We start from the raw sequence: 12,858 nt of genomic DNA, 5'->3' as shown, positions 1-12,858 counted from the left end.
TTTTAATGAAAACAGGTATTTTTCTGCTAAAATAACAATTACTTCTAAAGGATAGGATGAAGATTGTCATTTGTCTCCCTGTGGTGGTATAGTGTAGGAGACGGGCTGAAAAGCCCTCTCTTTCAGGAGGAGCAGCTCCTCCCGTCCTCTCTGGTGTTCGCTGCTGTCAATTCTCGCTCTGGCTCCGGTACAAGGGAGCCACAGCCACGTTCCACATTCCCCTATAGAGAATACCCTGTCCCCGACAGTGATGGTTTTTGGAGCCAGTTGCTGTCAAGCTGTCATGTCTTGACAGCTCTGTAGGAGGAACAAAAGGCCCATCAGACCGAAGATGATTTGTAAACAATGAAGAAGGAGTGTTTGCTACCCTGCCATGTCTGACAGTGTAAAAAGCCAGGCCACTGTTGCCTATGGTTGACACATAGAGAGCTAGCCTTTAAAGTGTCAGCTGCATTCTAAAGGTGCAAGAAAATGTTAAGAGCAGAACTTGGCTTCTCATTAACTCCCAGGGTTTTGCTGGCTCCTTAAGAAAATCAGTCGAACAACGCCCTTCTCATCAGGATTCTGCCTTCTGAAAAGGGACAGTAAAACCACAGCATTTCTTGCAAATTCAGGATGCTTATTAAAAAAAATAAAAATTAAAATCTATTCTAATTTATGTTCTCAGTGTTTTCAGTGTTTTTGACATCTTCAGCATTAAATCAGACAGAATATTGTAATTTTTCCCAGTAAGAATTTGGTTGCTGATTAATGTCTTTGGCAGAGAGTGGGCAAAAATTAATGCATTAGCAATGTAACAACGAAATCAAAGCAAATTAGAGTTGCATTATCTAAAATAAATGGTATTTTGTTAGTACTATGTAATGTTCTTTTAACTGATGACAATGATTTATTTCTGCTGAGATGAATGATGAAATTAATCAGTGAATTGCTGGATAGATGCTTTGTTAAATTAGTCTCATATTCAATTGAGAGTCTTAATTGCTTTCTGTGCTTATTTGTCATTGAATTTGCAGGATTGTGTGCAGGTTCCTTTCTTTACATGAATATGAACTGGAACATCTTCATTGATTATCAGTAGATTTTCATTGTTTTAAACCAGGGAAAATGAAACAATGGGACCTTTCTTTGTTTTTGTTTGGAGATGCCTTTTAAAAAAACCCTTATTTAATCCTTTTTGAACTTATTTGATAATTACTTTTTAAGGGAATTTACCCCACTTATTCCCAGTATGCAAGGTGGTTTTAGTTAACCATATTTGTGTATTCTACGGTAATGATTGCTTTAAAAAATGGGGATGAGTTGGTTTTTATTTTTACTTTTTCTCTATTCCACTAGGTAAACTGCTACTGTGCTATTTTTTTTCTAGTCCACCCACAAGACTCCAGCTGTTTGTTAAAATTTTATGAATGAAGAAAATAACAAATATGTTGACGATGAAAATAAGAGTTTCAGGAAGCTAATATTAATGAAAATGTGTTTGCTACAACTTTACAGCCCAAAGGCAGCATTTGTTAGGCCACCTTATAATTCTAAGGAGAAAAACAGCTGAGCTTTTCTGTGAGCATTTAGGATAGACGACAGCTGGATCCCCACAATGTGAGAACTTATATGCTGTTAGCTATGAGCAGACAGTTTGCCTAGCAAAGAGTTACACTGTGGGAGGTAAAGAAGGAAAGCATGAGGAGTTTTTTGTAAATCCTGTGAAACATATTTTGCTGGTAATAGAAACCTAGAAGCAAACTTGGGTTTACTATATAGTATTATCTCTAAATAGCATCATCATGTTAGAAGTCTAACACTTTTGATTGAAAATTGCCGCTTACTGAAATTACAAGGAATGCCCAAATCTGTTTTACAAATAAGTGCAACCGGTTTAGTTCTGGAGGAAGTTGTAACATTCTTCTAATCCTTCAACCCCAACATAGCATTCAAAAAATCTGAAGGCAGATCCCCCACACTATGAAGATAGCATAAGATCACTTGGTATGAAGAAACAAATCATTATTGGAGCCCACCTTTGATGCTTTTTTTACCCTTAAAAGGGTAAAATAACTCTAGGTTTAGATAATAAGTTAAATATTAAATTCAACCTTAAATCCACAGTACATATGCTGACAAGCCAGCTGTAGGAACAGCTAGAGGATGCATCTTAAAAGCCCAGGAGTGATGTGAAAAGCTGAGTAATTCTGCTGCATGTTAGGACTGGAGCTACTTTTAGGTAAACTCTGTTGCAATTTTTTTAAGCATTTTGCACTTCCAATTTTGGGCCGCCCAAAGGAAGGAATGAGCTGAATGCCCATGGGAGGAAGTCACAGAATGAAGCCCGCAGCATTTTAGCTTTGAAGAGCCTCTAAGTGCCTTTATCTGTGCTGGCTGTCCCATTAGCATCCTTTGGATGGGGGAGGGGAGGGAAGTGTGCCATCGCAGGAACATCCTGCACCAGAGAGGGAAAAGATAAATGGCTTTTGTAGGGAGAAAAAGGAGCAATATGTTTTGTAGTTGCTTGTGGACAGTACTTGAGTTTCACTTGTATGATCTGTGTATGAGCAGGCAGTTTGTTTGGATGAAGAGACTCGGGGCAGAGTTCATGAAGTGCCCCTGCAGTCCCAGCAATAATATAGATCTGTGATTTAAATGTTTGAAGAAAAATCATGGCCTTCTGGAAAAGGCATCCATTGAACATTTTAAGGTAAACACCGGCGTGTAGATTCTGTCTGATGTCTGTGCCATGTTGTGAACTCTACAGGGCTTCGCTGAGTGAGGCATAAGTGTCTGTGACCTCTTGTGGGTATGCTGGCTTTTCACAGAAAACTGCTTTCAGCCTCATTTTCCTCCAACGTCCACAGAGTGAGTGGATTTCTTTGCAGGTTAGACAGAGGGGCATCCACTGTGGTGATTTTATCTGCCTCTTTTACTTCCCTTTGGCTCCCCCAAATCACTCTGGCAGCCCTGATCTTGTTCTTTTGTTTCTTGGACTCTCTGGAGGACTAGAGTTTCAAAGCTTCACGTCACACCACGACAGAAACGAATGTATGCAAATGACAACGAATATTATTATCTTTGAACATAACAGGGTGTAAGCCTCCCTTGAAGGACAGCAGGTCATGTCAAGCAATCTCAAAGGCTGCTTGCAAGTCAGAGAATCTTGAAGCATTTAGTAGCTCCTAAATGTTTAGCTTGGGACATCTAAAGCCACTCAACACGTACTAAAGCCACAGAATTTATGGGACAGTGTCCACAACTCTTAAAAGTGAGGCTTAATAACTGCTGCCTTTGTCTGAGATTTGTCACAGTCTTGCCTTTGTATAACTAGCTCCCTTGGAAGGAGCTTTGATATATCTTGAATAAGAAAGGTACTGTTATTTATAAGATGTATCTCTTCTACACTTCCTCTGATTCCCATCCCCTCCCTCCCCCAGCCTTTACTGAGTATCTGAGCTCTCATTTGGCCAGGGTCACCTCAGAGATGAGGTGTCCTTTGAATCTCAAGATATGCTCCTAGCTCAATAACTGTGTATATTAAAAACTGTTCTTGACAAGGCAGATGCAGAACAAGAGTGCAGCTGCATACTCAGTATTGCACTGCCATGTTGTCACTGGGCTCCTAATGGTGGCTGGGCTTCAGGAAACTAAAATTTGTTTTTCTGCTTTAGCATGTCTTAATCCAGAGTTAGAAAAAATGCATTAATATTTTTCATTAGAAAGGAGGTTGTGGCTTTATACTGGCTGAATGGAACTTAGTTTGCTGAGAAAAGAAGATAAATAAATATGAAGAAGCAAGACAGCAGAGATAATTCCTAACAAATACAGTTTATGCTATAATGCGGGATCTGTTTCTGGACCATGTACACTATGACAGTGCTTGGCGAATACATGATGCAATGTCAGACATTGTTCTGTACATGTGAGTGAGGACAAGTGCTGCCATCATTCTACCCTCTCCTCCTGGAGAGGAGAACTGTTTTGTGGTGGTGCATCCTGTTGCTGTGGCATCTGCATTCTTGGAGACCTGTGTAGTAATTTCTATCTCTACTGCAAAGTCAGGTTTTGACAGGGTTGATACATAAAAAATCCCTATACATTTTTTTGCATTAAGAGAATATTAACTCTTATATTGTAAAAAAAATTCCATTCTGTAGCTAAATCGCACTGCTTTAAATTCACGTGTATTTTCACCACCTTTTTGTTTTTTATATGTTGGGCTGCACTATGTGCTGCTTAAATGACTGTCCTGACATCACTAAAAGTGAATGACTTGGGGCTAACAGGAACATGTCCCACCTGTAATTTTGGGATCCTCTGGAATGAAGACAGCTACACAGATCTAATTTATTACTGCATAGGCTAGTGTGACAATTTGACCTTGTTCTTTTATGCCCTGCTAAGCAGCTACAAGAGTTCCTTAGTTAAAATGGTCTCTTTCTAATTTTAATTTATCCTGTGTCTGGGCAGCTGAGCGTTTAAGGAGTTGCTGTCAAGCTCTAAATATCTTTGCCTAAGGCTTCACAGTGACCTATCCCAGCAAAACAATCACAGAGAGAGCCAGGGTGACCCCAGATTCCCAGTGCCTGTCTGTCAACACCTTGTTCCCTGTTCCTTGCTTCCTTTCTTTCCCAGTGCTTTTTATATATCAGCTCAGGAAGGTCACTTTCCTGGAACCTTTTTTTATTTTTTCCTGTTTTCTTATTTCTCCTGTGTCCTTGCAGCTTGGCTAGAAGGCTCCCTCTGCGTGGCTTGGTCAGTATCTAACTCTTGACCTTAGGCAGTTTTGGTTTAGCAGAAATGTTATTTTCTGTATCCCGTCTGTTGTGTCCTGCTTTAGGGAGTGGGGATAAGACCTGTCCTACATCTACTTACCAGCTAATTTCTGTACTTTGTTTTTTCCCTAGCTCCTAATTCTCCCTTTTCTTTCCTCACTTTGAGCCCTGCCAGCTCCCCGGCTTCTCCAGGAGCAGCTGCTACAAAGATATGTGTGTTCTCTGTCAAACTGGTCCTTGTTTTGTGTTGCTAGGCTACTCCCTTCCAGCTGCCACTGAAGAAATGCTCTGTGGTGGGAAATGGTGGGATCCTGAAAAAGAGCGGCTGCGGAAAACAAATAGATCAAGCAGATTTTGTGATGCGGTAAGACAGAAACCTGAATGACACATTGTCTCCCTTTCCCCCTGTTAAATCTTGGACTTTTCAAAGCTATTCAGTTGTGATTAATGAGTTATAATTTGCTTTGTTTCCCCGCCCCCTTTGCAGGATGCTTTACACAAGTGATTTGGATCAAAGTGTGAGGGGAGGCAAAAAAGAGAGTTTTGACTGGCTTCTGTAAATGGGTTTGTAGAGTGGGGGGACTGTCTGCATATGTGTGGGTTCAGGTTGTGGCAGATTGTGCAGTGTCACAGATACTGAGGAGCTGCTATTCTCTTTTAATTATGCAGCATTAAGCAGGGTCTCATCCTGCCACTCATCCTGTTCTCTGTCTTCTGCAACTCTAAATGCCATCATATGCATTAGTAGGTACTGAATTATAGGGAAAAGCTTAAAGACATGAGCTGGAACAAGCTCAAATCTCCCTATGTTTTTCTTCCCTCAAGATTGATTTCTGGATGGCTGATTGATGAAAGGCCAAACCTTTTCTCCTTTCCTTGATGCAGAGTTTTTGGAATTCCTCACATTTCCTTTCCCTCCAGCCTTCCTAAAGTTATAAGAACCTGTCAGGAGGGATGCTGAAGCAGCTGCTGCTTTCGTGATTGAATTTGGCACCTTCTATGTCTGCATTCTGTAAGGAAGAAAGACAGAAATTAGTTCTTCCCTGTTAAACATGAACAAGGGAGAAACTGGAGGAGTGCTCCCAAAGAGATTGCAAAATGTGGTTTCTTTAGGATTTGGGAGGGTTACATAATGAACACCCACTTTAGTGGGTCTCCTTGTGAGATCCCAATGGCTTATTGTAAAGCCATACAAATTTTCTGCAAACCAAACAGTATTATTGTGATTTCAGGTTTGCAACTCAAAGATGCAAAATGCCTTCAGTGTTAAAGCAAAGGAATACAACAAACTAAAGGCAAAAGGAAATGGAGCATACTTGGAGCATTTACAGAAGAGAAGATGTAAGGCACAGGGAGAGAGAGGCAGTGTGCTGATTGCCATTACTGCAAAACTCCTTGGGTGTTCCACAAACTAAATATAAGAAACTGCAGGGTATATACCATGGTAATATTATCTAGATGCAATGGAAAATTGGAATGCTGCAGGAGCAATCAGTTACAAAAACAATAGAAACTTTTTTGTTTAGAAAAACTTAAACAAACCCATCAGTTGTTGCAGCTTGATCAGAAAAATCTTTTTCTTTCCAGGCAGGGTAGAGCAACCATTACCTGTGCAGAACTTATTTTGAATTGGAAATAACTGATAGGGAGGATCCTGCAAAAATCCCAGTAGCTGCCTTCAGGCTGTATAGTATCAGTGATGTGCGGTCATATTTATGAAAAATGTTTCAGTTCTTTTGGGTCACAACTAAGGCACTACTGGGAGAAAGTATTTTTGTAGCAGGTGGAAGACAGGATTTAGTTGATCTTTTCTAAAGCTGATTTTGATAATCTGAGAGCTGAGAAAGAGCACAGCAGTAACTTGCATAACATCTTTCATTAAAAAAAAGAAGAAATTTGTGTAACATCTTGAAAATATTTCTGCAGTGCGAAATGTCATGCCAGGTATTGTCCTTGTTCTTTCCTTCAGTTCACGTGGTTTTGTGATTTCACTTGAGTGTACTTCCATAAGCTTTGTCATATGACTGCAGCCATCGTCTCTGATCTATTGTCATCACCAGGATTAATTAATGAGTTTGAACTCATCTTGTTGCTGGGAATTTTCTACAAATTCAGTTGTACCAACAGAGAGATTAAAAGAGCAGCAGTTTTCAGGCCCTAAGGCTGAGCATACTGCATCTGCAATGAAAAAGGTGCATTGCATTTGGTCTATGTGTTTAGGTAGCGTGGTTATAATAGGCTATTCTGACATTTGGCTAGTTTTCAAGTTAGTAAACTTTATTTCTAAGTAAATAAATTTATTTTTCCCCTCCCTTCATGCTAATGATTATTTTGAGAGAGAAATGTTGGGTACTAAACCCTAAGCAATGTTTTTGTCTGTATTTTGACAGAAGAGCCACATTTTTCTTGTCATTAGATTTTGAAGAACTGTTTCTACATCTCACAGTTCTCCCTTTCCTCCAACTGCTTTCCATGGCTCTGCTGCTGTTTGCTTGTCTCCCAGAGAGGTGGAGAGGAGTCATTTTGGGGTTTGTAGACAAGTAAACATGGTCTTCAGCTGCCTTATGCAGTTACTGTCTTGACGTTGGCCAAGGTGTCACAGAGGAAAATAAAATGAGTGTTTGCAATTACATATTAAATTTGTATTAGTCCCTAGTGTTTAGTATATGATAACATTCAAAAATAGTCACGCAGCAGCTACCAAGCTCACATGCATCAGCCAAGTTGCCTAGATTCTCTGCACCTGTGGGGAAATAGGCTTCTGTCTGAACCAAACCGAGAAGAGCCATTTCTGCGTGGTGGGGGTCAAAGCATACCTTTCATTTTACCGTTGCAGCTGTTCCTACCTATATGAGTTGGAAGGTCTCAGATGTGAAAAAGACAGTGTCACTCTGCCTCTGGATTACTTTTTTTCCCCACTTGAAGGCTGTGTCTAAGTCATATTGTTCTTCTGTATGGCAGACCAATACGTTCCAGTCTTCCGTTTAGGCTTGTGTTAAAAATGCTGGCCTGAAATGCCTGATGCTTCCTTCTTTTCTGTATGTTCACATGCTTACTCCTGAGTACCAGATGCAAGAGTAAGATAACAAAAAAGGAATTTCTTAGGATGAGTCTTTTGTTTCTTGGTGTGTTCCTCACCTGCACAACACTCGGCACTCTGCTGACCTGTTCAGGAAAACAATCTAAAGATTGCAGAAGTTTCTGTCAACCGATTGATTCCTTGCAGTTTCCTCTGGATACTCAGGCCATTTGTTAATATTTCATGCAGACAAGGTGGGAATGAGACTTACTGATGAAAGGAATTAGATATGTTTAAATAATGCATCTGAGATTGGCCTGTGAAAGAAATTTAATTATTGAGATGTTAGGTAATAAGAACTAGGGAGAATTCTTGGTCCCTCACAGTGCTTTCAAATACACTTCAACTAAAATTGGCTTCTTACAAGCTTGCCTATGAGTTTGTGTTTATCAAATCAGAAGGCATTATACTGTAATCTGCCAGAGGTCATTTATATGATCTTTGTCCTCTGATGCATAACACTTATATAGCTTGCTTCACAAATATTTGTTTGACCTGCCATTGATAACTGCTGCTGAGAGAGTTTCTACAACCTCTTCAAATAGTATTAATTGTATTAAATTAATTTGTATGCTACCCAGTGCAGGTGCAGGGAGCAACTTATTGTTTTTATTTTATTTTATTCAAACCTTTCTTGATTTTTAATGTTTTATCATTCTTTTTGTCCAGGAATTAAATTTCCCTTGTGGTTCTAGCCTTTCTTGCCCCCTTTTTTTTCCCCCTTATCAAAGTTTGCATTTTCTGAGGCCTCTTATTTGGATTCCTGTTTTCTGGCTTCTTTTTAAGTTATCTAGCTTCTCTTAAGTTGTGGTAAATCAAACCAGAAGCTGCTTCCTAAGTGAAATCTCATCACATTGTGCACATCTTAACCAATGTAGTCATGTGAAGAAGAAAATATTCCTGGAAATGTTAAATTTTTCTTGTTGAATACGTTTGAATCCATCTATGTTCCGCATAGGTGGGGCTTTGTTGTCCTTCTCCTTGGCATTTCCTGATGAGAATTTAAGAATATGGTTTTGAGAGCTGGCATTTGTATGCAAATACATGCAGATGTAGCATGACAGTGTTTTTTTCTTTAGGGATTCTGGATGTTTTGCATTAACAAAAATAGCAGAGTACTCTGTGTGCACACTAGTGCCCTCTCCCTTGGATGCTGCACAAAACCAAAACACATGAAAGTGCAGCCAACACTTTGCAGCCTCGCTTGCTGAGTAGATTTCTCCTGACCGTAATTTACGGAGCAGTGCACAGACTTGGGTACTGTTTGAATGCATTTTCATCTTTATCTGCTGCACTTTCCTCCTTTTCCTAGGCCTTTACTACAGTGTATTTAGGAATTCATTGTCTCAAGGTTTCTCTCTACTTCTATTTTTTTGAGTCTTGGCTGTGCTTTCCAAAGTAAATTTGCTCAGTCACTTTTTCTTTATTACATTATCACCCTACCTGCCAGAGTAAGACTGTGAGATGCACATATTTAAATAGCCACTTAATTGTTTTCTCTGTGTTTTCTTGGTAATTTCTGTATGCTGTGTATTACCCCACAGTCTAATATTAAAAATGCCAGTTGCCTGTTGTTTGCAAGATGTGTAATCTTAAAATAACACAGAGTGGTAATAGTCTGGAGCCTGATACTGGTAAATAACACAGAATAGAGTGAAAAACAGAACTTTAAAATAATTTTTTGGTTAAAAAAGTCTTTTCTGTAGATAAAAATGGCTTCTTCTACAGCCTTTCAGCCTATCAGAAATGCCAAGTTTGTGTCTTTGCTTGGTAGTTACATAATGTTGTCTCTGCAAAAGGTATTATTTCTGCATTTCCTAACAATCTAGTACAAAATTGACCTATTGTGCTTATAGTTGTGAAACAGTAGGGAGCACCTGTAGTGTAGTCTCATATTTATACAGCACTTTCATGTTTTCTGACAGCCTGCTTTCTTTAATAAAAAACAACAACCCCACACCTGCAAACTTGCAGATTAAAAAAGACTGAGGCTGAAGCACGTCAATCCTGAATGCCATTTAAAATCTTGACTGTCTTTCTGTGCACAGGTGTAACCTTCCTCCTCTATCCAGTGAATACAGCAAGGACGTTGGATCGAAAACACAGCTGGTGACTGCAAATCCCAGTATAATTCAGAAAAGGTAGAGAGCATGTTTTTCCTTCTCCGATCAGGGAAACAAAAAGAAAAATGCTTCATCTGTGTTATGGGTATTAGTGCATCAGAGTTGTGTTCTTAATGATCTTCTGGACCTGGAAAAGGATCTATAAACTATGGCATAGGCAGTACTTTGGCATTAGGTGAAATAATACAAGACTAACCCCTGATCCTTTCACTGTAAGCAGGGAAACTTAGGGAAGCTGGCTTTTACAGAGTTATTTTGATTACCAGACTCCCCTCAGTACTTCCAGCTCCCTCCCTTTACTGTGCACTGGTCATGTGCCAGAGGTGCTTTGGCTGCTTCCAAGCTAAGCATGTACTGATGAGTGGCCCAAACTACTCTGCAGGTCAGGTCAGTTGGCTACTGCATCCCACAGCAAACGAAGATATTAATTTGGGTTTCTCTTTGCTTCACCACTGATAACTTCAGGGTCCTTGCTGTCTTTGTATTGTTTGATACTGACTTATGGGTACAGAAGTGTCTAGGGTGGAACTGATCAACAGGTTGTTATCTTACAAGCCTTACTTTCCTGAGAAACTGGGACAAAATTTTGTTATGCGAGTTGGTTGGAATTTTCCAAATGTCAGTAGCTGATAAGAAAATGGAAGGGGAGGGGAAGGGGAGTCAATGTCATCTCTCTGATTTTGCCTTCTTGAATTTTAATTGCTATGTTATTTGTGTATCACCCAGAATGACGTAGGCTGTTCTCAGTCAGAACAAGATCTGGTAGTAACCTGCCATGTTCACTGAAAAGCACAGAGGGAAAAAAGGCATAAACTGAGGGGATGAACAGAAAATTCATAAAGGCATAAATAAATGTATAATGCAGGTACTGGGAGGTGAAGGATTGTGAAAAGAAGCAAAGCAGGGAAATAAAATGAATAATAAAAAGCCAGGTGTTTTAAAAAGAAGAAAGGCACAGACTTGGAAATGGATGTTTGATGGTATTTAAATGTAATATATTTCCTCTCTATCATGAATTGAAGGGTTCTCTAGTTCTGTGTGTGATAAAGATGACAGTCTTGGGCAGAGTAGAAAAGAGAGGGTGAGCAAGAGCGAAATGGAGTAGTAATCAGCTTCAAGAGCTGATTCCAGGCAGAGAGTGTCTGAACAGGAGAAGGGAGAGAAGTGCTTGTGGGATGAGATCAAAGCAAACCAAGCAGAATTGGCAGAGGATGACACCAGGTGCCAGGCAAGAAAGAGCTGCTCAGGGCCTGAAGATGGGGAATCTGAAAATACTGTAGGATGTAGATGGCTAATGAGGCTGATTTAAAAAGTGTTATTTGTTGTCCAGAACACCCCATCAAGGAAAGCAGATCAGTTTGGCCATGGCATTTTGAATAAAATGGAGCAGTGTGAAACATGAAGCTTCCAAAGTACTTTGCAGCTGTCAAGGCAAAGGGTTGTTAAATTCATGGATATCTATTTTGCACACACCCCTCAACAAGGCCTAGCATGGAACGCTCACTGTACTTACTATTTTTGAATAGAAGAGGAAAAGAGTTTTTAGGGATATTGCAGGGAGACTGAGAAGTTACGCTAAAGAGACTGTGGAGTTATCCAGAAAGAAGGAAGGGAAGGAGTGAGCAGATGGTTGAAGAAGCAGATGGAGAGACCGAGATGCTATTTTGTGAGAAGGGGATATCACAAGGAGGAGTTGCGAGGGGTGCGGGGAAATGGGAAAATAGATAGGGAGGAAGGGATAGATGAAGGAAACGGGATTGTGGGCAATGTCAGCTTTCAAAGTGAGTGGACGATAAATGGGATGCAAGACCTTTGAGAAAGTAATGTGGGATGTATATGGCTATGTATTGATTAGGAGGAGATCTACAGCCAGTGACTGAGAAAGACGCAGACAAAAATTCATACTGCTGAAAATTGGCAGAAGCCTCTTCTGAGGCTTGGAGCTCTTGAGAGATCTGACACTTTGCTTCCTCTGCCTTGTCAGGAAGAATTTTAGGGTTGTTTTTTTTTAAGATAATATTTTACTGAGGTTTCCTGTATGCTGTCCAAACTCATTATTTTACCTCCTGTGTGTTAAGTTAGAGTTGGAAAAAAAAGGTTAAATCTTGGAAATTAAAATAGAAAAAAAGACTGCTACTCTGTAAACAAATAATCAATTTCTATGGAAAGAAGCTTTTTAAGGAATTAAGCTTGCTCTTAGGACCAGACTTCCATGTAATTCAAGGACATTTAGATTAGTGACTGATATTTATCTCTTTCTATGCTATAAGTTAACTAGCTTCACATAATGTTATTATTCATTATCATTCTTCCCCTCTCCCCTTGTCCTTACTTTGAGTAGATTGATATTGATGGGGCTTGACATCTCAATTATCTCTCAAGTGTGTTAAGGCAGATTTAGTGAATTGGTTCTGCAACATCATTCATGGCTTCTAAAAGATTTATCCTTACCAGATAATTGATGATGAGGCATGTTGGATAGGGCAAAGTTTTCATACCAGGGATGTGAAGACAGTTTTCTGTGTTGTTTTAAACCCAGAATTATTGCCTTTAGAAAACAAAATTGTTGGTGGTAATTACTGCAGAGTGATATCTGAGCTACCACCGTTTCCCTCTAGGTTTACAGCCGTAGGATGGGAGACTCAAGATTTTCATCTCGGAGTACATTGACTTTAGAGATAACTTCTAAACACTGCTTTTTGCAGAACATAGAGATCAAGTTCTTACTTTGTTTTAAGCAGGAAATGTGACACTGCAGGTAGTACAACTTTCACTTGTAAAATACTGTGCTCAGATGTCATTTGGGTTCGAAAAATGATGAGGAATTTCCTACGGTACTTTGCTTCATATAATACAGGAGTAATGAAAATTAATGTGTTATGATAGAAATTTCCGT

The 12,858-nt window shown here is 39.6% G+C and overlaps 1 protein-coding gene across 1 annotated transcript in view; it reads left to right on the top strand.

Annotated features, from left to right (window-relative positions):
* ST8SIA1 (ST8 alpha-N-acetyl-neuraminide alpha-2,8-sialyltransferase 1) overlaps positions 1–12,858 on the top strand; it is a 117,235-nt gene that overhangs the window by 58,284 nt on the left and 46,093 nt on the right. The window contains exons 3-4 of the mRNA XM_061444398.1: positions 5,015–5,124; positions 9,888–9,980. Of these exons, the coding sequence (XP_061300382.1) occupies positions 5,015–5,124; positions 9,888–9,980 (203 nt within the window). The remainder of the gene's footprint in view (positions 1–5,014; positions 5,125–9,887; positions 9,981–12,858) is intronic.

This window comes from Pezoporus flaviventris, unplaced genomic scaffold (genome assembly GCF_033815535.1).
Source record: "Pezoporus flaviventris isolate CSIRO_AGI_PZ_B2104156 unplaced genomic scaffold, CSIRO_AGI_Pfla_v1 ptg000002l, whole genome shotgun sequence".
In the NCBI taxonomy this organism is placed as follows: domain Eukaryota; kingdom Metazoa; phylum Chordata; class Aves; order Psittaciformes; family Psittacidae; genus Pezoporus; species Pezoporus flaviventris.
Note: the sequence above shows the minus strand (reverse complement) of the source record. Positions and strands in the feature narration are given on the sequence as shown.